This window comes from Solea solea, chromosome 21 (assembly GCF_958295425.1).
Source record: "Solea solea chromosome 21, fSolSol10.1, whole genome shotgun sequence".
Lineage (NCBI taxonomy): Eukaryota > Metazoa > Chordata > Actinopteri > Pleuronectiformes > Soleidae > Solea > Solea solea.
Window position 1 is genome coordinate 12,932,791 of NC_081154.1, and position 24,602 is coordinate 12,957,392.

General features: G+C 40.1%; 4 protein-coding genes across 7 annotated transcripts in view; 3 read left to right on the top strand and 1 right to left on the bottom strand.

Annotated features, from left to right (window-relative positions):
- fbxl15 (F-box and leucine-rich repeat protein 15) overlaps positions 1–5,214 on the bottom strand; it is a 73,871-nt gene extending 68,657 nt beyond the window's left edge. For 2 of the 3 annotated variants that reach the window (XR_009234229.1, XM_058621579.1), the window contains exons 1-4: positions 5,071–5,214; positions 4,591–4,744; positions 3,256–3,758; positions 2,934–3,145 (exon numbers count right to left, since the gene is read on the bottom strand). Coding sequence is in view for 2 of the 3 variants with exons in the window: in XM_058621579.1 (XP_058477562.1) it covers positions 2,956–3,145; positions 3,256–3,758; positions 4,591–4,744; positions 5,071–5,096 (873 nt within the window). In the remaining variant the exon portion in view is untranslated. Of the gene's footprint in view, positions 1–1,321; positions 3,146–3,255; positions 3,759–4,590; positions 4,745–5,070 lie in introns of those variants that run through there. The other variant, XM_058621578.1, reaches the window with a different exon arrangement.
- A 1,367-nt stretch (positions 5,215–6,581) lies between these two features.
- gpx9 (glutathione peroxidase 9) lies at positions 6,582–8,173 on the top strand. Its single transcript, XM_058621581.1, has 5 exons — positions 6,582–6,743; positions 6,839–6,932; positions 7,448–7,578; positions 7,677–7,807; positions 7,887–8,173. The coding sequence occupies exons 1-5, from the start codon at positions 6,612–6,614 to the stop codon at positions 7,942–7,944; spliced, it is 546 nt and encodes a 181-aa protein (XP_058477564.1). The 5' UTR covers positions 6,582–6,611; the 3' UTR covers positions 7,945–8,173.
- A 976-nt stretch (positions 8,174–9,149) lies between these two features.
- ndufb8 (NADH:ubiquinone oxidoreductase subunit B8) lies at positions 9,150–11,738 on the top strand. Its single transcript, XM_058621580.1, has 5 exons — positions 9,150–9,288; positions 9,527–9,653; positions 9,743–9,842; positions 10,785–10,940; positions 11,574–11,738. Exons 1-5 carry the CDS (start codon positions 9,153–9,155, stop codon positions 11,664–11,666), a joined length of 612 nt encoding a protein of 203 aa, XP_058477563.1. The 5' UTR covers positions 9,150–9,152; the 3' UTR covers positions 11,667–11,738.
- Positions 11,739–11,922: 184 nt separating this feature from the next.
- sec31b (SEC31 homolog B, COPII coat complex component) lies at positions 11,923–23,345 on the top strand. 2 transcript variants are annotated; one of them, XM_058621572.1, is made up of 26 exons: positions 11,923–12,042; positions 13,820–14,048; positions 14,197–14,392; positions 14,523–14,618; positions 14,804–14,944; positions 15,213–15,355; positions 15,452–15,551; positions 15,651–15,812; positions 16,163–16,315; positions 16,432–16,662; positions 16,760–16,834; positions 16,918–17,010; positions 17,110–17,227; positions 17,331–17,509; positions 17,613–17,739; positions 17,854–17,999; positions 18,339–18,512; positions 18,596–18,742; positions 18,867–19,059; positions 19,139–19,507; positions 19,645–19,683; positions 20,179–20,237; positions 20,703–20,828; positions 20,907–21,026; positions 21,136–21,207; positions 21,958–23,345. In XM_058621572.1, exons 2-26 carry the CDS (start codon positions 13,846–13,848, stop codon positions 22,135–22,137), a joined length of 3,642 nt encoding a protein of 1,213 aa, XP_058477555.1. In that variant the 5' UTR covers positions 11,923–12,042; positions 13,820–13,845; the 3' UTR covers positions 22,138–23,345. The 2 variants fall into 2 exon arrangements, with proteins under 2 accessions (XP_058477555.1, XP_058477556.1); XM_058621573.1 differs by lacking the exon at positions 19,645–19,683.
- Positions 23,346–24,602: the final 1,257 nt, after the last annotated feature.

The following is a 24,602-nucleotide window of genomic DNA, read 5'->3' on the forward strand; positions in this document are numbered from 1 at the left end:
AGACTCATTAATTTGGTCTGGTTCCTGCTAAAGAAAAGAACTTGCTTGGTTGGGCCACATGGCGGAACAGAGGCTAGCACTGTTGCCTTGCAGCATAAAGCCCCAGGTCCGACCAAGGGCCTCTCTGAGTGGAGTTTGCATGTCCTTCCCGTGTTCGCATGGGTCTTCTGCGAGTACTCTGGTTTCCTCCCACAGCCCAAAAGCATGAAGAGGTTGATTGGGTTGCGAGAGTGAATGGTTGTGTACCCCGCTTTTTGCCCCTAGTGTCAGCTGGGACTGGCTCTAGTGGCCCAGTGACCCTCATGTGGAGGAAAAAGCAGTAGACAATGAATGAATCTTGCCTTGTTTGTTAAATATAAACCAAAATGCTGGAGAAGCTCCACTGTGAGTTGATTCATGAAATACACTGAAATGTCAAGATTCTCTTTGTCTCCTTCTGTTCCATGTGACAATCAGCACAATCGACTAACAGAAGGAAGCCGCTCCGTCCTTCAAAAAAAAAAAAAAAACGCAACTCTCTCTTGTGCCAATTCAGCCCGTGGACCGGACGCACACAGCAGATGGAGTAAACCATGCCATCAAGTGGAAAATAGACCTGTTGTGCTGTCACAGAGACAAGTTACAATATAGTCTGCCTATCGGACCACCAGAGGAAACTGTGGGAGGGATGTTTACACCTAGCTGTTGCAACAAATAAATTCTTATTGTGCAGTCACTGCATCAGGTACATCGTGAAGCTGATGCTGGCTTTCGCAACTGTCTAACCAATCAAACATGCAACTTTCTCTCTTAATCTTAAAGATTCTTGACATTCAAAGTGTTATACTACATTGAAGACGTGACTGCACTGTAGCTTTGAAGTAATGCATTGCAGCTTCTGAAGCATCAGATGAGGCGCAGAAAAAGAAATCCTGACTCATTGCTGCCACCTTGTGTCACTTTGTCATAAACCCAATGAAGTAATGAAGCCACAACAGTACAAAAACTTCAGAGAAGTCTTTGCTTTACAATCACTCAGATCACAGGAAACGTGTTTACAGGCAAAGGCTAACATCCTTTTAAATGACAGAGGATATATGTAGTGAGAGAGTAGAATGTATACTGTAGTTACAGAGTCTGTCCACTTTTTCTGTCAGTTTTAATGTTAGATATTTAAGAAAACAGAAGGGACATTTCAACGGTGCTCCGTAACTGACCGACAAAAATCTACTAATATAAGAGACTTTAAACTTTGCATTCCCTTTGAAAACTGTATCCGACACCAGCTTGATCACTCAGTCACACACCTGCAATTAAAAAAACACTCCAACTACACAGCCTGTTGTATCACAGCACTTTCATGCTGCTTTATGTAATGGGAAACTAATGACAGTCATTTCTGATGGTGTTGTCTTTTTACAATTTTTTTATATAAATCTTGTAATGTGTTACAGGGAAATAGGATTTCAACACAGGTATACAAAAGGCATGTCAAAGGCTTAAAAGCAAACAGTCATGATAATAAATGTCTTTACTCATTTCAAATATGGATTATACAAGAAAATAAAATAATGTTAACCCAGTTACCCCAGTAGCATCTAGCCACAAATATACCTTTAGAGTAAAAACTGTTTTAAATAACAGTAAAGTATTGGTAAGTATTGACCTTGAGGTCTGTTGATATCCTGAGGAGCCAGGACATTATTTCTGAAAGACACACTACAAACAAAACTGCATTCAATTTCAGTATGTCATGACGGCAGACAAGAAATTGAGATGACAAACAGAGGACAAAATAAGCCAATGTCTAGACAGAACTATGGTGGTCAAGGGGTGGGAAATGCATGGATCTCGTTGAAGTGGACATTTCACTAGATAAACTGTGCATGCAAACAATAAATGTTTAATTAAACTCAAACATGTTTAAATGTTTCTAAATGAAACATAAGACAAGTGTTTTTACAATACCAGGTACACAATGTACCAAAGACAACAACAATACACTTTACCGTCCTTTGGTTAAAAAGGTTTTTCTATGATGTGGATACATTTTACTCACAATGACATTTCATCATGACTCGTTTATAGACGATGAGGACAAATGAATGTATTACTCCGATACACAACGCAGTGTTGACATTACAGTGATACGATGACATCATTTCTACCATATGGCGATAAATATTTTAAAAATCTACTCTGTGCAAGCATCAGGTTGTGTGTTTCATTCATTAAGATATATTTATTCCTAGAAAGTGCATTTTGAACTATGAATGGTGCTATTTTGTGACATTTATAGGATCAAGAATAACTTTCCAAACAATAAGCGATGACTTGTTATTTCTGAAATCAGTTTTACAAACCAAATTATTGTCCTTCATTTTTCCCTTAGATTAATAATGACTTACTCTTTCATAAGTAATATTACTACAAGTTAATTTGAAGGAACTCTGTCCATGCATTGTTAAGTTACACGCACGCACGCGCACACACACACACACACACACACACACACACAGGTAAAAACCTGTCCTTGGTCCTTGGCAAAGTCCTTATAGTTTAAGAAAAGTGCAGTGACATCTTTTGGATATGAGGCAGAAGTTCACGGCTTTCTTAAGTCATTTGTGTCATTGTTTTCAGTTCCATTTTCCCCCTTATTATTTTTACTTATTCACACAAAATTGAGTTCAACACATTCAGGTCTACCTGGACTGTCCTCATATATTTACAGCCATTTCCACTGTATGACCGCTTCCGAATGACCGCTGTCTTGCAGGAAAGGCAAATGTTGACTGTTACCTATACATATATATTTTGCACTCTATCTAACAAAAAGTATGAGGAAAAAAAATCACCATTCATCATTTTGTGTAATGGACCAGTCTGGATATTTGACAGCTGGACACAAACATGTCACAAGTTTGCCCAGTAGACTTACTGATGATATTACCTACCTACAGGTAGATGATCCTTTGGTTATATCTGGAGATTGATAATAGGAGCAAATCCCAGCACATCTTGAAGAAGAACTAGAGCTCGTTGTAAGGGTGGTTCAACGTCGATCACAACATTGCGCTTGCGCAGAGGATCGAGGCTCGACTCTGTCACATTGTGGCAGTGATTCACCTTCAGGGACTGTAGCTGCGGGCAGTACTCAGCAAGAGTTCTGTGAGCACAGCAGGCAGTGGACATTATGGATGGGTGCACAAATCAGATGATACATGTCAAAGGGTGGACACAAACTTTGTTGAATTACACTAGAAAGTAAGTATATACCTGATGGACTGGTTCCTGACCCTGAGGCAACCTGTCAGGTCCAGCTGCTCTAGACTCCTGCAGTTTTTGGCCACTTCCTCCACAGACTCATCCGTGATGTTGGCATTAACTGCCAAAGATAGAGACTTCAACTTCGAACACTTCTTGGCCAGGTAGCAGATGGCGTCATCCTTGAGCTGTCTGCAGGCGGTGAGGTCGATCGACAGCAGCCCCCTGCAGTGGTCAACCAGGCTGCGCAGGGACAGGCTGTCCACCCACTCGCAGTGTGCCAGACCAAGGTGCTGGAGATGCATGCAGCTCAAGGACACGGCCACCAGGGAGTGGCGGGTAAGCCAAACACACCCGCTCATGTCCACTTTCTGCAGATGCTGGTTCTCGCCGATAACTGGCAGCAGCTCTTTATCTGTCACCCAGTCTGAGCAGTTCTGGAGTGACAGGCTCTGGAGAGCTTTGCAGTCCTTTAACATGGAACAAAATGCTTCCTTGGGAATGCATAATCCAATCTGAAAGGTCAAAGAGCAGAAAGTAGACTTCATCAAGAACTGCAGGTCTTAGCAGGTGTATCAAAAAAGTCCGTTAGAAACTACAAAGCAGACTTGTGCAAGCATGAACTCAAGTCAAATCTAATTCACATAGTACATTTAAAACAACCACAGTTGACCAAAGTGCTGAACGTGCTTAAAATGTAAGCTACAAGTGCATACAAAACATATAATAGAGAAAAAAAACTATTGTATACATCATAAATATTAAAGAATGAAATAATATTCCACAATCACAGATAAAGTCAAGGTCTCAACTTGAATCGAAATCCAGTGGGAAGAAGTGTGTTTTTCTCTATTAATAACACTGCAAAGGATTGTTCAAGGGAGCTAATTTATAGAAAAGTTTAATTAATCTATAATTGGCTTTCTTATCTACTTTGTGCCACTTATCTAGTTTCAGGTCATAATGATGTTGTGCACTGTTAATGTAGTAGACAACTGGTATGCAAACAAAAAATATATACGTCAATTAATTGATTCATTTAGAGATAATTTTAAGCCTTGGTCCTCCTGTCTTTGGGTTTGCACACCCTGGACTTGCATTAGGTTGGTTAGAGGTGCACTGGGATACACGTAGAACCAAAGCTAGAGAAAACTGTGAGGCCTTAATCATTTAAATCATAAACATGACCATGGCATTTTGTTAAAAGCCATGTCAGCATTTTAAAGGTGAGTGTATTTAAGTTTTCTCTGATTTTGCTGTTCCTTAATTGATCTGTGAAACAGTGTTAATTATATTCTGATACACTCCACATAACATTAGAAAGAAAACCCATGTAAAACCACTTACCATATCAAAAGTCCTGCAGTTGGCCAGGTACACCTGGATGAGGCTGTGAAACTGCTTGCTAACCCGCTGCAGGCTGACCAGGTGTTGCAGCGGCAGATAATTCAGTATATGTGGAATAAGCACATCCTCCCAGGGCAGGTCCAAGAGATGGCATCTGCAGAGGAAATGCAAACCTGTGCATTTACAGCTGAACTTTGACACTGCAGACAACAATTACGAACAAATATAAATGTCAGTGACGGTTTTACAAAGTGAGAAACCACTAGTTAATATCACATTAACAATATAGAGTCTTGTGTCAGTGTTGTCACGGTGGTAGTTGATAACACAGACGTCAGCTTTCATAAATAAAGAGGACGGCTACCTTGTCCAGTCACTTGCCAGTTGTTTTAAATAGCTGTTAGCAGAGGAGCTAGCTTGCCGGGTGGCAACCAACCGAGCTGATTTTTAGATTAAAAACACCATTATAAATGTACTCACCTTGGAATTTTAGCTTCTTTACTCATTCTGAATCGGATTTATTGCAATGAGTTTCTCGGAAATTGTTATTCTTCACTTAAATACCAAAACGACGTGTTTTGCTTTGACATCTTTGCAGGCGTTTGAATGCAGTGTTGCCCAAACCCGATGCTGCCTTCAAGTGCTATCACAAAAATCTGATTGAAATCGGGAAGCATGCATGGATAATCCCGCAAAGTTATTAATGTAATGTACAAAATATGGGTATAATTAGGTTTATTTGGTTTGGTATGAGACAGCCAAGGTCCAAAAATTTGAGATATTGCCATAATCCTACAGGTAAAATAACATGTAAGTGATGCAACATCTGCTAAAATCAAATGTTGCTATTTATGCCATACAACGCGATAATTGATTCACGTACACGTTCAATTGCAATTTAAAGTGTTTTCAAAGTGATATATAGGTCAAACCAACTGCCGTTAAAAGACAAGGAAGAAGAACATAGATTTAATTTAAAAACAGCTATACGTTACGAGGAACAAGTGAACGCAGCATTTGTAATTTTCCGGGTATGGTGCTTTTTCATTGAGGACATTTAGACATGTCACTGTGGTAAATTAAAACACGTGTATAAAAGATTATATTAATCGCCGTGACTCCAGAACACATTATCTGCTTGGAAGTGATAAGTCTACAACCTCAGGAAAGGACAGTCCCTGTGAACTACCACTAGGTGGTACTGGGGTAGTAAACCAAATTATTTTCCTATTAAGGCCTAGTGTCCTTTGTAATGCATAATAAATCCTTTATCCTGACCCATAAACATATCAAGTGAGTTCAAGTCACATTTATTTGCATAGCTCATTGGAAACAACAGTAGTTAAGATACTGCTTTCCAAAAACAGAGGGTTTTGACAAGGCAAATAAGACAAGATGACATTAAAACAGTGGCATACACTATCAGACTGAATCAGGATTGAAAGCACTATTAAAAAAACAAACACAAAAAAAAACAATGGTGAGAGGAGACATAATGTCAACAGCTTATTCTATAACATCTAATAATTATGTTGAATAGATAACCCAGCAATTCACTTTTATGATAAACAACTCAGGACTTCTTTTTATGCATATGTTTTATTTCATAAAACTTGAGCAAAGAAAAAAGATATTTGGCTACCCATCTGTGGGTCCCAAGTCAGTCTATGACTGATTTTCAACAGTGTAATTCATTGATATTGTACTCTGGGACTATATAAGTAATAGTTCTTATATAAAGCAGCCAATATGCTGCTGTGATCTCCTACAGGTGTCAACATGTTCATTCTTAAATATTTAATTTCCAGATCCCAATTAAGCTGCCACTGTTTTAACAGCCCGTCTTCCTGGTGTAGCATCCTGCCAGCTCACCTCTGTCCAGGAGAACAATGAAGTCAGTCATGCTGAACAACTGCTGACCCGTGAGTTATGTTTCAGTGAATGAGACGAGCTAACAGGATAGCTGAGTGAGTACTCACTCTTGACTGCCAACAGTCCCCTGTACACACTACAGCACAAGCATGGCGAATAAATCAGTCTATGATTTCTCTGCTGAGACCCTGGATGGACAGCTGGTTCCGCTCAGTAAGTACAGGGGTAAGGTGCTTCTCATCGTCAACGTTGCCACCTTCTGAGGGTCAACAATAGAGGAGGTAATATTCCACAACAGCGCTGATTGATTACACACAATCTTGTAACACGTGTCATCCCTAATAGAGGCCTTTGCTTTTGTGTCCTGTTCTCTCAGTACCACCGACTGAATGCACTGATGGAAATGTTTGGCGACGTCAACTTCACTGTCTTAGCATTTTCCTGCAACCAATTTGGTCTTCAGTCACCTGGTGGGTACAACCGGACCTTTTGAAATGTGACAGCTTGCTGATGTGGTGGTACATTGTACCATGAGAAATGCAGTAGCAGTGTGTTGTAATGTAGAATAAAAAACAAACAAATACTTTGTTACTGTACTTAAGTACAAAATTAACGTATCTGTACTTTACTTTGTTATTTATATTTCTGGCAATATTTACTTTTACTCCACTACATTTCTTAAATACCAAATAAAATCAGAAGAAGAAGAGTTAGTAATGGTCTGTATAGTGTTTTTTCTAGTCTTGATGAGCTGCTTTACACTACAGTTTTGCCATTCAGCCATTTACAGACTAGCAGAGCCAGGAATTGAACACACACCCTTCCAGTCGAAAGACTACTCGGCCACCACTGATCCACTATGGCTCAATCCTTATTCCTCACTTTTTTAATACTTTTACTTTTACTTCTAAAACTTAAGTACATTTTATATCAGAAAATGGGCATGTCTATAAAACAAATGTCTAATGACACTTGTTTTTTTCAGAGGTCAATCATGAAACCCTCAATATATTGAAGTATGTGAGACCTGGTGGTGGATTTGTGCCAAAGTTTCCTGTCTTTGGCAGGGTCGAGGTGAATGGATTAAATGAAGAGCCTCTTTTTTCCTACCTAAAGGTGTGTTTGTGGGTGTGTGTTATATAACATGAGATTTATACACATATTTTTGTTGCCAGACGTGCACCTGTTAAATCTGTTGTCTTTGTTTGTCACAGGAATCTTTGTCATTTGTGAACCCTGTTATTGGAGACATGAAGAAATTCTACTGGTCTCCAATCAAAGTTAATGACATTCGGTGGAACTTTGAGAGGTTTCTAGTTGCTGCAGATGGCTTACCCTTCAAGAGGTAACGTTAGAGACCCAAGAACTCAAGTTAGAAGCAATTTATTTCCACAGTTATTCTAATGTTTTCACTTTTGCCCTAGATATGAACTTCACTGTCCCTTTGAGAAAGTGGAGGAGGACATAGCGATATTGCTGTGAGTGACTTTCATCTACAACACCAGTGACAGTTTGACGATCCCCCAGTAAATGCACATGTGCACCTGAGCTGGATCTGATGGAAGAGGAACAGGACTCTGAGCGTCAGTGCATTCTATTTGAGAAAAGTTCCCTTCAGCCACTGGATGAGATTTCATGTTGACATCACATGTTTCTTCACAATATGCAACTGAGAATAAATGAAAAACTATAAAAAAAATAAATCAAGTAATGATGGTTGCTTCTGTTTTCACTCCTAGTATGACTGTTTTCTGAGTTGGGTATTTGAAGCCTTAACTGAATATAACATATCAGATTACTTCATGACAAATAAAGGCCTTTTGGTCAAATGACATGTCAAAAATGTATTTAAATTATCAAAGTAAAAGTATCTCATACTATGACTTTTATGACATATTTATTATGTGCATGACATCATTACCAAATAGTTGAGTCCAGTCCTGAACAGTTTTTACCCCAGAGCCATTGTCACACTGAACAATGATTTCAAAAACTTCCCAACATGAGAAAATACAGCACCTTAATGTTTTTACTGCAGAGATAATGTGCAATATATTGTTATTCTTAAGTGAAATCATTATTTTTACTTAATTACCTCTCTCAAATCTTTACGTCGGCACTGACTGAATGATGGTGGGGTTAAATTAATGTATGTTGGAATGTGTGAATGTATATATTTATTACTTATTTAATTTATGAGTCCACATCCTGACAGTGTACCTGAATTTCATTGTATATTCTAACAATGGTAATACAATTTAGAATCTAATCAATGCAGTACTACAGTGTATTCTGATAATTTATTAAAATTAAAATGTCATATTTATGAAATTGGCCATATGCATAAAGTATAAATCTTCATCTTCTCTATGTTGTTTAGCATCTCCAAATCTGAAATTATGATATTAAGGGCAGAGATATAGAATACACAATACATACTGCAAAGTCGGATAAATGTAAATAATGGCTTAAAAAGCATTGGAAAGGAATATGGCAAATCAATTGCTTTATTTAAATGAAAAATGAAAAGTTTAACATCAAGAATATAACTCTGTTTGTTTATCTTATTGTTTTTAATTAACATATAAGCGGTGTTGTGCACTCTGGAACAATAAGTGGCAATCTACATCTAAAACGGTCATTTTTAGCATTCCCAAATAAACCAAAGAAGAAGACTACGGACCTTACGCATGCGCACTTATATTCAGTGGGTCGGACAACAGTCGCTTGTAAACATGGCTGGTGTTGGCTTCCGTGGCTTGGCCCGGGCCCTCTGTAAAGCAAACGGGTCTGGCGTTCGGGCCCTTCTGCCGGGATGTAGAGCTGGTCAGTAGTATGTTTATTAATCGTGCAGTGATGTATGTCTGTGGAGCTGTGTGTCAAAATGTAAAGTTAAAGCCCCCGAAATGGACGTAACCTTGACATGCTAATATTAGCTCCTGCTAGCTGAGAAGCTGATTTGAATGAGAGTGGACGGTCAGAATAAGGTTGTCACGTCATTTTGCTCTTTATGGCTTAAAGAAAATCCACTTTGCTGGTTCTCATGCATGTATTTGTTCTTAAGCCTCTGGTGTAACAAAGGACAGCCTACCTGGTGGTTTTCCGGAGACCCCCGAGGAAAGAGCTGCTGCTGCTAAGAAGTACAACATAAGGGTTGAGGACTATGAACCATATCCTGACAAGGGAGAGGGGTGAGCAGAAGTATTCAATTCATAGTGGTGTAAACTCTGTGTCTGATTGTGTTGCAATAGACTAATGTCTATTTTTTCCTCTTTTTAAGATATGGTGATTACCCAAAACTTCCAGATAGATCTCAGCATGAGAGAGACCCCTGGTACAGTTGGGACCATCCAGATCTGAGGAGGAACTGGGGAGAGCCGGTAAGACACTTATGACTTTTCTTCCTGCCGCTGAAAACACTTTAAATTTATTAGAAACATTTGCTAAAATGCATTACAAACACATTCCTGTCAGTTGTCCATGGGCAGGTAGACACAATACAACAAGTGCATTGGTACAGCAAATTCAAATCTCTAACCGCTTAGTGAATCCACATGTTCAAGCCAGTACAAGCACTTGTTTACCTCCCAACTCCAACCTTAGCTATTTCATTTGTATGTAGAACAAGATGTAACTGTCATCTTACGTACATCACATCATCATCATACATTTTTAATTTCTACATCAAAACAATCAAAAATGAAATTATTGATGTGTACTTACTAACTATAACCATGTACTGGATCATTTGTGCATTTTTGGCAAGTGTCGTTGAGCATGTTGGGTGAGAAATAATAAAAACAACAATGTGCATGTCATTCTGCAAGATGTTAATCTTCTTGCCTGTCCTCAAATATTGCATTCATCAAAAAACGCACTTGTGAGGGGATGGATGTTAAAACATGGCCCCAGTCAATAAATATCTTAGTCACAAGTTGAACAGAGGTTTCTGTCAAATTGGCTTAAAGGTTTAACGCTCACATATTGATATTGGTATGTGTCTCCATTATTTGTCTACACTTGATCTCAAAGTTTTTCTGTCTTCTCTTATGGCACTCTGATATCAAATGTACATTTATTACTAGTAATTATTAATACAAGTCAGCAATCATGAGAATGCAAGAATGTTCATGTTTCTTTGTGTCCTAAATTGAGACAGTGGTAACATAAACTAAAATTTAAAGTGCATGCATACAGGCACTGTGTGGCACTCCACCCCAAGCACCACCACCCTGCTATTATTTACTCCATAACAAAGTAAATTTACAGTATATTGTTCACAACTGTTAGTCAGTGATTGTCTGCTGTCTTTCCATTTTTAGATCCACTGGAATTTTGACATGTTCATCAGGAACCGTGTGGATACATCTCCCAGTCCCGTGTCCTGGTCCACCATGTGCAAACAACTGTTTGGTTTTGTTGGGTTCATGCTGTTTATGTTCTACGTGGGAGAGAAACTCCCATCTTACCAACCTGTTGTAAGTACAGACAAAGGCTTGAAATTATTTGTTTGTTTATTGCAAGGGAAGTCAGTTTTCAGTGGGTGTAAAATTACCTGGTTCCAATAATTAAACTGTAATTAGATTTAAAAGCAGAGTTCGTGTCTGCCTTAAGCTTGCCACACTGGGTGTCTGTCAACGAATTCTTCAACTAGAAATGGCACTCAGGAGAGTGCATACCTCTGCCAAGGCCCAACAGTCCCGTAAATTCAGTCACACCTTATAGTTAAGCAAACTCCTGCTTGTTATCTAAACATCCTTAACTAAATTAACTTAGTTCTTCCTTTGCCCGACCTGATTCCTCCACAAGGTTTTGTGAAAATCTGTTATTTATTTATTTAGTGTGTAATCTTGCTAGACGACAAACAAACAAAAAGGCATGGGTGAACACATCACCTCCTTGGTGAGGATACAACAAATACCTTGTAGTAACGATGTAATTTCAGACTTCAGGTATCTTGCGACTGCTCACAAAATGGTTTGTTTAATGTGTTACCTTTGCTCGTAATAATTATACTTATTTTCTGTCAATTGGTTTCACAAGGAGCAAATGCATTTGATTGTGTCCTCTATTTCGGCACATTTTAATGGAAGTATTTGTCTGTGTTGCAGGCTCCGAAACAGTATCCCTTCAATGACCTGTACTTGGAGAACGGAGGAGATCCTGAAAAGCAACCAGAGGAAGTCAAAAACTATGAAATCTAATGATTTAAAATCAGACTCTACCTGTGTATATATATTTCTGTCAAGAATAAAGACGTATGTTAAAAGTTAAAATATTAAGTGTGGCTGTTTCTTTTGTTTGTGAAAACAACATAAACCATTGCATCATAGTTCATTCTTAGACAATGCAGTATATCCATATTATATATATATTATGTAAATATTTAGGTTGGTTCAGCTGTGACACTGAGGTTACCTCGGGCCGCCGAAAATTAGGTTTAATCGTTGTCGGCTACCGTAGTGCAGTGACAACACGGCAAAGCACTTTGGTCAGACTTCGCCTGTGGCTAAGCTGTTAGCACCTAAGTTGCTTCCCAGCTTGTGGATGCGGACAGTCAGGCTGTGCTAGGCAGTTAACGTGAGTTGTTCGTAATCTCCTCTTTGTTTTTGTCATGTTGCTGTGTTTAAATTGGCCTGGGACACCGTATTTCTACAGAGATGTGTTAAGAAGGGTGGTGGCTGAAATCTAGCTCGCTAGCTCACTGCAACATCGGCTGGAATTTAAAGACCGACACAGATGTAACATGAACCTGCAGGCTCTATTGCATTTTCTGACATTTTCCTCGTAAAACAGTGTGGCTGCACAATTAACAAATCCTTTGTACAATATTTTAGTTATAATTAATACCTGCAGTCAGGCTGTGTACATCGTTAAATAAAGCTAGCTAAAATGCAATGGTGGCCGTACGTATTAGCTCAGTGGCTACTGTTGCTTGGCGACAATTACACTGTCAGTAATAACTACATTAAACATGCAACAGCTGAGTTCACATATAAGTAATACAGTAGTAATAATAATAAAATGGTGGCTGATAAGTGCTTGGTCAAAGGCTTTGTTAAGGGTGTTCCCTGTTTCAGGAAATAGTCGGAGCTAATCGTTCAGCAAGGGTGGCTCCCTGATACAGATAATTACTGTAATTCAAAAAGTAGGAAAATGTGACATGAGCAATCAGTTTTGTGTAACTGAAGTCAGGCTCCGATTATCCGGATACGAGAAACTCAGGGAAAGGCTGTTAGAGACTGTTAAGCCTTAACACCTTTTGCCCACCGCTTTATGAATGCTAGAATATATAGAATTATTTTACTGCTTTTTTCCATCTAGACTACCCAAGACCAGAAACTAAGTCAAATGTGGGTTACTTAAACAAGGACAGTGTAAAAACTGTATTAAATAGTTTCACATACACTACACACCTTATTAGTTGTTTATTATTTATTACTTTCTATTTGTAGCTTAATGCTGAAGAAATCAAAGCAGTGTTTTCACTGAATAGTCCCAATCGACTGCTGTTTTATATCCATATTATGGCAAGAACCACTCAGCTAAATAAAGAGACACACAGTCATGAAAAAAAACACCAAACGCTATGATGAAATTGGCTCTCATGAGGATTGTCCCAGGAAAGAATGCCCAAGAGTTACCTCTCCTGCAGCGGATATGTCCATTAGAGTTAACCAGTCTCAGAAACGGCAACATTCATTCAGAGGAGACTGCATCAATCAGGCCTTCATTGTCAAATTAAAAATTTAAAACGCCATTACTGAGACCGGAACCCAATTGAGATGGTTTGTAATAAGTTGGCTCACAGAGTGAAGCCATAGCAGCAGAACTATTTCATGTGACTACTGCATGGAACAGAACGCCATGAGTGCACCAAGTTGTTATCAAAGCAAAAGGTGGCTCCTTAAAAGAATCAAAAACATATTCCAGTTTTTTTTACCACCTTGTTGTTTACTACATAATTTACTACATAATAAGGCTTCTGTCATAGTTTTGATGTGTTCAATATTAATGTACAACATGAAAAAAAATAAAAGACAAATCACTGAGTAAGAAGGTGTGTTCTTCTTTGATTTCTATGGTAGAAAGTATTCATATGGATGCTTATAAGAAGATACACTCAGTTGTTTAGGTTGTTGAAATATTTTGCATTCACATTAAAACTAAATATGAATTTAAAAGTGGGTTACAAGAAGCACAATTTTCCCTCCAAAGACATCACAGGCCAACTTTGATTTTGTGGTTGTGTGTTTCACAATTTGATATCCTTAATTAAAATAAACTTAATTGTGGAAAATGCTCTGCAAAGAATAGTATTGGCTTTAATTTTAATGAGCTCCGATTACCTGTCCAGGAATTGAAACTTGAAATAGAAGGAAGATGAGGCTGAAGGAGATCCAGAGGATGGCCCACCAGGCGTGGAGTCCTGCAGGACACCATCCTATCTACCTGGCCTTAGGGACATCAGCACAACAGCTGGATGCCTCATTCAATACCACAGCTGCCCTGGAGATTTTTGAGGTGGATTTTTCTGACCCCTCTCTGGACATGCATCTAAAAGGGTCCTTACCCACCTCAAACAGGTAATCAAACATTTCTAATAGAATAATATGACGTACTGTTGACAAGGTTGTCAGCCACAATTCCTCTTCCCCTGTCCATATCAGTTTTAGCTGTGACCGAGTCTGTAATTTGATATCAGTGATGCACTATACTTCTCATATCCCACAGGTTGCACAGCATTGTATGGGTGAACTTTGGAATGGGAGCAGATGGTACTGGAGGCAGACTAGTTGCTGGCAGTGAAAATGGCTCATTGACTGTATATAACCCAGAGGATATAATGAACTCTGGAGCAGAGGCAGTCGTGGGACAGTGTGACAAACACACAGGGCCTGTTCGAGCTCTTGACTTCAACCCTTTTCAGGTAAATTACTGCAGTCCAATGCTTCTGTGCATCTCAATATACTTAATACTGGAAAGGGTTCATAGTTTGTGGTACAGTGTTAGACATTATTTTACTGCTTTATTAATCTTTCTAAATGGCTTCTTCTCAGAGTAATCTGCTCGCATCAGGGGCAAATGATTCAGAGATCTACATCTGGGATCTTAACAACTTGGGCAGTCCAATGACACCAGGAGCAAAAACTCAGGTGGGTGCATGATCAGGAGATGACTGGTTCTGTGAAGTAAAAGATAGTTAGTTCAGTCTGTGTTTTCCTGTCTTTGAGAAGAATTCAAGTTTATGGTTTCACCTGTGTATCTCAACTTGAGCATTGTGGTTGTTACATGAATCAGGTTTGTTTTTGACAGCAACAGTCTCTGTTTCTTTTTTCAGCCTGCTGAAGACATCAGTGTTGTGTCCTGGAACAGGCAGGTTCAGCACATCCTGGCCTCTGCAAACCCCAGTGGGAAAGCAGTTGTGTGGGACCTGAGGAAGAACGAGCCCATCATCAAGATCAGTGATCACAGCAACAGGGTTGGTGGCTTGAAAAAATAGTTCAATTGACCAAAGACTCAAGAAGCATCATTGGCCACATTCCAACATTTTTAAAAGTCTGAACATTTTACATCTGATTTATTTTCTGTTCTTACACATTTGACACTATACTACAATCAATACACGTATGGCTTGTAAGGGGAAGCATTCATCATGAGAATCTTTTAAGCCTCACTGAATTTAACTCTATTGCACCCTGTAGAAAATTCCTTTTGTTATTAAAGTCTCACCTGTCATGTGATTACAGATGCATTGCTCAGGAATGCTGTGGCACCCAGATGTGGCCACTCAGTTGGTGCTGGCCTCTGAAGATGACCGACTGCCAGTCATCCAGATGTGGGACCTGCGTTTTGCGACATCACCACTCAAAGTCTTTGAGAATCACACAAGGTAAAGCTTTTACACTTATCATATCATGCTCTTGTGTGCTGTTTGTTCCTCTTGCAGAGTGACCTGCATGCACCCTCTGTTGAAACTTTCTTAAAGGGGAATTCTGTCGATATCCTGGAGCCAAGCGGACTCCGAGCTCCTGCTGAGTAGTGCTAAAGACAACCGAATCCTGTGCTGGAATCCAAATACTGGAGAGGTATTAATGGCAGCTCTGTTATTCCTGATTCTTCTCTCCTCTTTACTGTGACGTGATGACGATGCGATGGCTTGTCATTTCTCGTTCCCTTCACTGTAGGTCATTTATGAGCTTCCGACGACAAACCAGTGGTGTTTTGATGTCCAGTGGTGCCCCAGGAATCCAGCCCTGCTTTCTACAGCATCATTTGATGGGAGAATCACTGTGTATTCTGTGATGGGAGGGAGCTTGAAGGCTCAGCAACAAAACACAGTTGATAAGGTAAGGGCTGCTTGGTCTTGCTATGCTGTAATACCTAATTCCCTGTCCTGTGAAGTGCATTATTTGTCCACAAGATGGTGCTAACGTGAAGGGATTAACAGAGACTGACAGAACATAACATTGAATTTGAGAGATTACCAAATATAAATATAAATAAACTTTTCATCTCTAAAATTTCACAGAATATTTTCACATACTTGACTGACCATAAATCCAATAATGAGGATAACAAAAGCTAAAAAAAACATAATTTTGTTCATCCGTTTGACATAATAATGATAGTTTGCTTGTGATTGACTAACCCCACGTGTTAATGTTTGTAATTAACATTTTAACATTTTATTTAACAGATATCATCCTCTTTTGACACAATGGATCCCTTTGGTACAGGGCAGGTGTTGCCTCCCCTGCAAGTCCCTCAGCCTACAACACAGGACACCATAGTTCCTCCTCTGAAGAAGCCACCTAAGTGGGTGCGCAGGCCAGTTGGGGCTTCCTTTGCTGTAAGTGCTACATCAGAATATACATGTAATTGTCACATGAATGGAAAAAGTCAAGTTTTTTGTTTTTTTTCTTTCTACTCTGATGTGGTGTTTGTTTGTTTGTTTTCATCTCTCAGTTTGGTGGAAAGCTTATAACCTTTGAGAATACCAAGCTGCCTCAAGCGCAGAGCCCTCAGCCTGTCCCCAGGCAAGTGTTTGTGAGTCAGGTTACCACGGAGACCGAGTTCCTCCAACGCTCCAGGGAGCTGCAGGCGGCGCTGCAGGCGGGTTCCTTCAACAACTACTGCCAGACCAAGATTCAGAGTGCCAAGTCAGATGCTGAGCAGGACATATGGAAGTTCCTTCTGGTGGGACCCTGCATACTGATATTCAGACATAAAGATAAATCTGTCAATCAGTGCTGCGCTGTTGGGTTTTCAACAATTTACCTCTCTGTGATTACAGGTTAATTTCGAGGATGAAGCCCGCATTAAATTCCTCAGACTTTTAGGTTTCAGCAAAGATGAGTTGGAGAGAAAGGTGATCTATGTGATTACAACTGCAAAGCATATACTGGTCAATCATCCTGTGCCTTTGCTATAAAAAAATTTGATTTTATTCAGATTTCAAAATGCCTTGGAAAGAATTTTCAACCCAACGGACATGGAGTAGACGCCAAAGATTTAGCAGAAAAGATGCAGCGACTTTCCACTGAGGTCAGCAAGTGTGCTCACAAAAAGTCACTTCTTAAGTCTTTATACTTAATTAATTGTAGCACCTGTTAACTGTGAAATGTTCTTAAATTACAACTCCAGAGATCTGATGAATCAGCTGCTGTAGGTGATGAGAGAACATCAGGGTCTGTTTCACCAGCAGACTTCTTTAGTCAGACTCCAAAGGAAAACTCAAACTTCCAGATCCCTGTATCATGTGGTAAAACAGTCTTCCTCATTTATTATGTGATTTATAATTACACATATTAGCTCTGGTAATATATTTCATACCTTGTATTTTCTACACTCCGGTTGCTTTGTAGATACTGATGGGTTGATAAGCCAAGCGCTCCTGGTTGGCAACTTTGAGGGAGCAGTCGACCTTTGTCTGAATGACGGTCGCTACGCTGAAGCCATCCTCCTGTCCATCAGCGGGGGAGAAGAGCTGCTCAAGAAAACTCAGCAAAAATACCTGAGCAAGCAAAAGAACAACATCTCAATGGTGATCCTTACATTTGATTTATCAATCATTTTTTTCTGTTAAAAATAACGGCTCAAAGAATGTGTTTATTTGTTAAGTTAATGTAGTTTGTCCTCTACTCTAGCTTATATCATCAGTGGTCACCCAAAACTGGAGAGACATAGTGCAAAGTTGTGAATTGGACAACTGGAAGGAGGCTCTTGCTGCTCTCCTAACCTACGCAAACCCTGAAGACTTTGCCCGTCTCTGCGGTGAGTTTGCTTACATTGAACACGCTGCAACTTGCCTCACCGTGCCCTTTCTACAGTACTTGTTCTACCCGCTCAATTACATTTTTCTCTTTTCACCCTCTCTACTCTTGATAGATACGCTGGGAGGACGGTTGGAGCACGAGGCGACAGAGAAGCGATGCCTGCAGGCCTGCTTGTGTTACATCTGCTCTGGCAACGTTGAGAAGCTGGTGGAGTGTTGGGCCTTGCATAGAGACTGCTCCTCCCCTCTTGGTTTAGAGGTTTGTTCAAGGCTTGACTGATAAAGCAAATTTAGTTTAAGCTACATTTGTCTAGAGTCAAATCTTTCAGAGAAGATACAAGTTATTACACTAGGAAAATAGTATCTCATTATTTCTATTTCATTGTACAAAGCCTAAAGTGCATGTCAGAGGGATCCGTCCTCTGTTAAATAAATAAAGAATGGTTGTTTTTTTCCATCATGAAAAAACTATTATGGAGTAATTAAAACTGTTATAGCAATTTGAGAAGAACCTGTCATATATTTTTTATGGCACATAGCACAAAGGTGAGAGAAGTGTTGAATGTCACAATGTCATATGCTGTGTATTATTCTGCAGGATCTGGTTGAGAAAGTAATGATGTTGCGCAAGTCAATCGAACGCCTCCGCAATAGTGAGGTTGCAGTTCAGAGCCCCATCCTGGCTGAGAAGCTAACCTGCTATGCAGGCATACTTGCTGCAGAGGGCAGTCTGTCCACTGCTATGACCTACTTGCCTGAGAACTCAGACCAAGTGAGTGACCCATCGTCCTCTTGCAAAACCCCAAATACATAGTTTTCCTTAATGAGTAACATTTGTGTAACTTTTCTCTGCAGTCTGGGATCATGATGCTGAGAGATAGACTGTTTCATGCTCAGGGAGAGGCTGCAGTTGGACCGCAGCCTCCAAATTCCTTCAACAGAGTTGGTGTGTCGACAGCCAAGCCTGCTGCTCAGACCCCTGTACCAAAAGCACAAGTTATGGTATAAATGTATTATTTGTATACTATGCAAATTTTTCTCCAATTTGGTTTTAAATTACAAGATGTTTATTGTTATTTTTTGTTTATTATTATATTGTTGTTGTTTTTTTTACTTGCGATCTTAGAGCCAATACCAACCCACTGCCCCCGCCCAGTTGGCTTCACAATCGCAGCCTCCTATACCATCTATTTTCACCCCAAAAGCTCCTCCAACCAACACTGGGCCTGGTTTGCCGCCCTCTTCTCATGTACCGCCGCCCTCTGCAGCTCGTCCTGCCATGGGGCCCTCCTTCCCACAACATCATCCTCCAGCTCCAGGTTTGCCTGTTTGTACTGCAACTAGAAATTAATAAAAAATTTCTTTGATGTAATTCTACTAACTGCTGTCTTTTCTCAGGTTTCCTTCCTCATCAGCCATTCCAGCCAATGTCCATGGGCGGACCCTCTGCTTTCCCTCCTCCAGGTCCTTCTATGCCAGCTGCTAGCTTATCAGGTCCTCCACTACCACCTCCATCATCCGCTCCTGGTGGTCTTCCCCCCATGCCCAGCCCCGGGGTGCCACCAACACTCTTCATGCCATCAACCTCCTTACCTTCAAGCTTCATGCCGCCCAGCTCCCAGCCAGGGGCCCCAGTCCCCTTGTACCCTGGCGGTGCTCGCAACCAGGGACCTGCTCCCCCCATGGCACCAGGTCCCTATGCTCCTCTGGGATCAGGGTATCCACAGGGAGGCCCCGGAGCCCCTGCTCTTCCTCCTCCTCCTACAGGTACACATGATGTTGATCACCTTCTAATAAAGAGATATTGTCATAATGTCAGATTTACAATTACAACGCAATGCAGTTATTAGCAGGATTTTGTTGCTAATGGTGGATTTAGCTGTGATTCCTTATTTGACTTGCAGGATATTTTCCCTGGCTGAATTCCCAGTGTGACCATGAAGGTGACAGGGACAGGGTTGGACATATAATCAAAGTGTATTAAAACATGCAATTAAAAAGAGTTAGTGTCATAGCAACACAGTATAATATTGCATTGAATTACACTATTTATATAGGATCTCTTTTTCTCGTCATTTGGTGTGTTTGGTGTTGTTCACTTGTGTTCAGCAGGAACAAAGCATTTTAAATTTGCACTTTAAACATAAACATATATTAGATGCATATGACCATTCAGCATTGTTGCTGGAGACGGACCACGAGAATGCTGCTTGAACACTTTTTGAACAGCAGTATTTGCTGATTTGTTTTTGCATAAACTGCTAAAGCCAGTAGACTAATGTGACAGTGCCGCTCAAAATGCTTTGCCCTCTTGACTAAACTTGGCTCAAAAAGATTGTGTTGACAATATGGGCAATCTTTGGCTGCATTGGCATGAACACATGAAAAAAAAATGTGCTACTTGTTACTCACCTATTCCCACTCGTCTTCTGATTCAGGACCTCAGGAAGGCTGGAATGACCCACCAGCAGTCAGAGGTGGACCCAGGAAGAAGAAGGTATTCCCACATGCGCTTGAATTGAATTGTCCAGCTCCTGTAACACAAGAAAAAAAAATTAGAATAATATTCTTGCTTGTATGTGTTCTTGTTACTAGTTATTGTGACAACAAACCCAACAAACAGTTTTTACCACTTACCCTCTGCTAACTGAAGATCCAGAAGTGCAGTTCAATCATTTATGTCATCATTCATTTTGAAAGCTCCACTATTTAATGTTTCATTGTCAACAATGTATTCAATTACCACATACGATTAAAAATGGGTTGTGGGCATTAACAAATCCACAGAGAAATATCCTCCTGCTCTTGCCAACCTGATTTCCAGCCAGTATGTTATGTTGATAACTCGCCAACTAGTCGTTAAGATGTGGACTTCCTCTGCCCCCAAATTACCTTTTAATTAATGCAGTGTATTATAACCTGCCTCCCCAACTGTCAATATGTTACTAATGTTTATATGCAGATGCCAGATAACTACACTCCACCGGCCCCCATCACGGCCCCCGTGATGGGCTTCTCCGGGGACACACCTCAGCCTCACGACCACACTCAAGTCCCACCCGGAGCCCCACAGGAGCCCAGCGTGCAGGTCAGTGTGTAATGAGGTGCCGCTCTTTGAATTCTCACAGCAAACACCTTTTTAATTGTGTCTTTATTTTTTGCTCAGCTCCTCCAGCAGCTGCCGGCAGAGAGAGTGGAGCAGAAAGAAATCCCCGCTGAACACATGGTCCTCAAAACCACCTTTGACAGCCTGGTGCAGCGCTGCCAGTTTGCAGCAGGAGACCCCGTAAGTCTTTGCAGCACATTTGTGGTAGTGTTTTGCTCCTCTTATTGTTAAATTTGTAGTCATTTTGAAGAAATATGAAAATAAAAAAAAAAACATGTTTTTATTTCAGCAAACAAAAAGGAAACTGGATGACGCAGCCAAACGTTTGGGATACCTTTATGACAAGCTGAGGGAGCAGTCGGTAAGAAATTACACACATACACACACACTTGTCTATACAGGTATAGGAAAATATTGTGTTTAGTATAATTATTTTAAAGGAATGTTACCCTTCAAGTTTAAGAGAAAGGCTGGCAATTCAATGAGCAAGTGATATGTTTTTTTACCTGATCTAGATCCAAACCAAATTGTACTTGTTAGTGTCATTTCTTGAGAAATGCTCAAAAGCAACAGAAAATACAATCTCACAGTGTTAAAGGAAGTGGAAAAACACCCAACTGCAAAGCCCTGTGGTCCTGAACCTGCTGCTCCTAATTGGAAGGCAGCTGTTATTAGTATAATGCTTCACACCTATGTTAAGTTCACCTGCTTTTTTCATGGCAGACATTTTGTGATTTGTTTAAAGTCAAGACTGATTCAATAGCAACATTGTGCTAGTGAAGCTAGCTGTTTTGAGTATTGAAGTATTGAAAAACTTATAAAACCTAATCATTCAGCTCTAAGACTCACACACTCCCTCAGTCAGGTCTGATAGTATTGCTTGACAAAGCTTGTTTTCAGATAAATTACACATCTCAAGACCCAACAGAGGTAGAATAATGACATCAACAAGAAAAACCACGAACACTTAAAAACTGCAGCTTTAACTCGCTGATGTGCCTCAATTAGCACTCAAATTTTGAAAGATCACTCAGACAAAACGTGCTATTTAAAAGCTTGTTATGTTACAATTGGCCATTAAACGTTCATTATCTCCCCGCTGATCTCTCAGCTCTCTCACAACATCCTGAACGGGCTCCACGAGATCAGCCGCTGCGTGGCGAGCCAGAACTACCAGCACGGCCTGGAGGTCCACACCCAGGTGGTCAGCAGCAGCAACTTTAGCGAGATCTCTGCCTTCATGCCCATCCTCAAAGTGGTCATGACCATCGCCAACAAGCTGGGAGTCTAACCCCGGGGAACTTCAGCAACCAGATTTCAGTGTTATGATATTGTTATATATGTATTTATTTCTTTTTGACCTGATGACGTGCTTAACTACCAATAATAATACTGATATTGATCTTCACTCCATACATGTTCCTTCCTGGAGGACTTGTCTGATTGGGGCAGTACGGTGGACCTTTTTTTTTTTGTAGTAGTAAATGTTGCTGTGGTCATTTTACAAAAAGATGAATGTATGCTGAAAGTGGTGATTCTGTTTGAATTCCAAATTGATGTAATATACAAAGCAGGTGGTGTGAAGTTTGAATCAAGGTGGCATTTGTACATTTAGATTAACATAGTGCTTTACATACCAATGCGGTTTTTTTCCATCTCACGTCATCAGCAGTTGAAAACGTATGGGATTTGAATACATGCGGTGCTGCAGCTACAGAAACACAAGATCAGGCACAAGGGGGACTCACATTTGAGTTGTGGTTATGAACCATCTGTTGGTGTAGTTTGTGTGTGTGTGTGGGGAGAGAAAAAAAAAAGTATCGTTGAATGAACAAGCATCAAAAGCATAAAAAAAAAACACACTGTAACATAAGTACTGATTGTTCTCTTCACCTGCTGTTACAGATTGTGTCCAGTTTATTGTGCCATGAGGTCAGAGCACAGCATTTCAGCAACAATTTCACTCGATGGTTATCATGGTTTTTTTTTTCTTTTTTCTCATTGAATATTAAATTAGTCCTATTAGCGCGTTGATTACTGACAGTTTGTGTGAATGAATGGCCGTTAATGACTTTACTCCTTTCATTGCTGACTTGCTCCTGTGTGCATGTTCTCCTTGTGAACTCGTTCACTCACATGACGGTAGACAAGAAATATTTATTTGCTGTATTATGTCGGAAAATGAATTAACATCCTCACGTCTCCCGTGTGTTAAAGATGCTTTTCCTATCACGCTTCATCTTTTGTAACTCTGAATGATTTTTAAATAAATCATACTTGTCGAGATTATGACACACAACTGAAATGAACGGTTAAATGAGCTGAATGCTTTGAGGTGTGTAGCTGGACATAAAAGCTGGACAGTTTGGTGTATCATGGCAGCAGAAGGCAGGAAAGTGCCTCGGTGTGCTCATTTTGGTTGCACAGATATTTATACAATCCACGTTGCTTACTTTACTCATTTCGGTATCTTTTTTTCAAATAAATTTCCTCTTCTAATGGCTTGCGCTTTGATTCATTTCTTCAGACATATTGATGAACCTGGATCATGGTCATTCGATCACCAGCCTCTGATGACACAACATTCTGGATGTTCTATCAATTTGTAAATAATATATTTCTCAATGTTTGTTTTTTTTTCCCTGTTCATTAATTAGTTAATTTTATAAGCAAATGTTTTATTTCTACTGAGTACTCATACTTTATACCCAGGGAGTGTAACATGTGTACGAAAATTGTACGAAAACACATGAAGGTTAGTATAAAATTACAAAATTAAATGTGTTTCAAACTCTACTTATCTATTATAAGGGTTTTTAAAATCTTATAAATTTCATAAAAATTATGCAATGCTTACACATGATTGCATCATAATTGCATACTCTAAATGTGTATGTATACATGTGTGTGTATATATATACACACACATATTAGCTAACTACCACAACACTGTGCAACCTCTCAGTGTGTAACAATACACTCCTCCATGTACTCGCTGAAGCTTTATATCACTGGTGTAAAACTAAATACAAACTTGAACGATAGTTTTCAGCAGCAACAACAACCACAGATACTCAAAGTGATGCTCAGTTTTCCCATTTATATTAAAGGTACGTGAATGCATCGAAGTCCGCACTTTCCCACCACACATTGATGAAGGTCTTTCGTATGAAGTAACAACTTTAAAAACAATCACTTCCCGACAGTGAGAGTTTGTAGCAGGCGCGCGCGCAGGTGGGTCACCTCGCGCCCCGTCATTGGTCCAGCCGGATCAGAAGTCAGGACCTCGCTGCTGATTGGCTGCGTGGAATCAGACGCTGCGAGTTACATGGGGTGAGTTTTTTTTTTTTTTTTTTTAGGTTCCAGGCCGGAACAGGCTGTGTGTGAGGGACGTTTTGAACGACAGTAACCTCAGTCATCATGTCATGCTGGGGTGACTCTGACATCCTACAACTTCAACACCACACACACACATCACACCACAGAGGCAGCAGCAGGGGCCTGAGTCATGCACACGCCCTGTTCTGAGTTATTGGGTCACTGAGTTGCCTCAGTATTTAATAAAGCTGCAATTTGATGACTGTCTGTTACATGCCAGCTATGTGGTTTATGGGGCTCTCTATCTGTAAAGTGATCACCCTGCCAGAAATGTAGCACAACACAGTCTGTGGTGAGCAGATACTTCCTGCTGTGATCCACTCAATGTGGCCCCAACATTTGAGAGACTGACACCTAGGCCAGTGTGTCACATTTAGG

Excerpts from the sequence above, each read along its gene's own strand:
- sec31b (XM_058621572.1), top strand. The coding sequence starts at position 13,846 with ATGAGGCTGAAGGAGATCCAGAGGATGGCCCACCAGGCGTGGAGTCCT. Across the intron at positions 16,835-16,917 it reads AAGATGAGTTGGAGAGAAAG|ATTTCAAAATGCCTTGGAAA; the intron begins GTGATCTATGTG and ends GATTTTATTCAG. Across the intron at positions 20,829-20,906 it reads CACAGGAGCCCAGCGTGCAG|CTCCTCCAGCAGCTGCCGGC; the intron begins GTCAGTGTGTAA and ends TTTTTTGCTCAG.
- ndufb8 (XM_058621580.1), top strand. The coding sequence starts at position 9,153 with ATGCGCACTTATATTCAGTGGGTCGGACAACAGTCGCTTGTAAACATG. Across the intron at positions 9,843-10,784 it reads GGAGGAACTGGGGAGAGCCG|ATCCACTGGAATTTTGACAT; the intron begins GTAAGACACTTA and ends TTCCATTTTTAG. Across the intron at positions 10,941-11,573 it reads TCCCATCTTACCAACCTGTT|GCTCCGAAACAGTATCCCTT; the intron begins GTAAGTACAGAC and ends TCTGTGTTGCAG.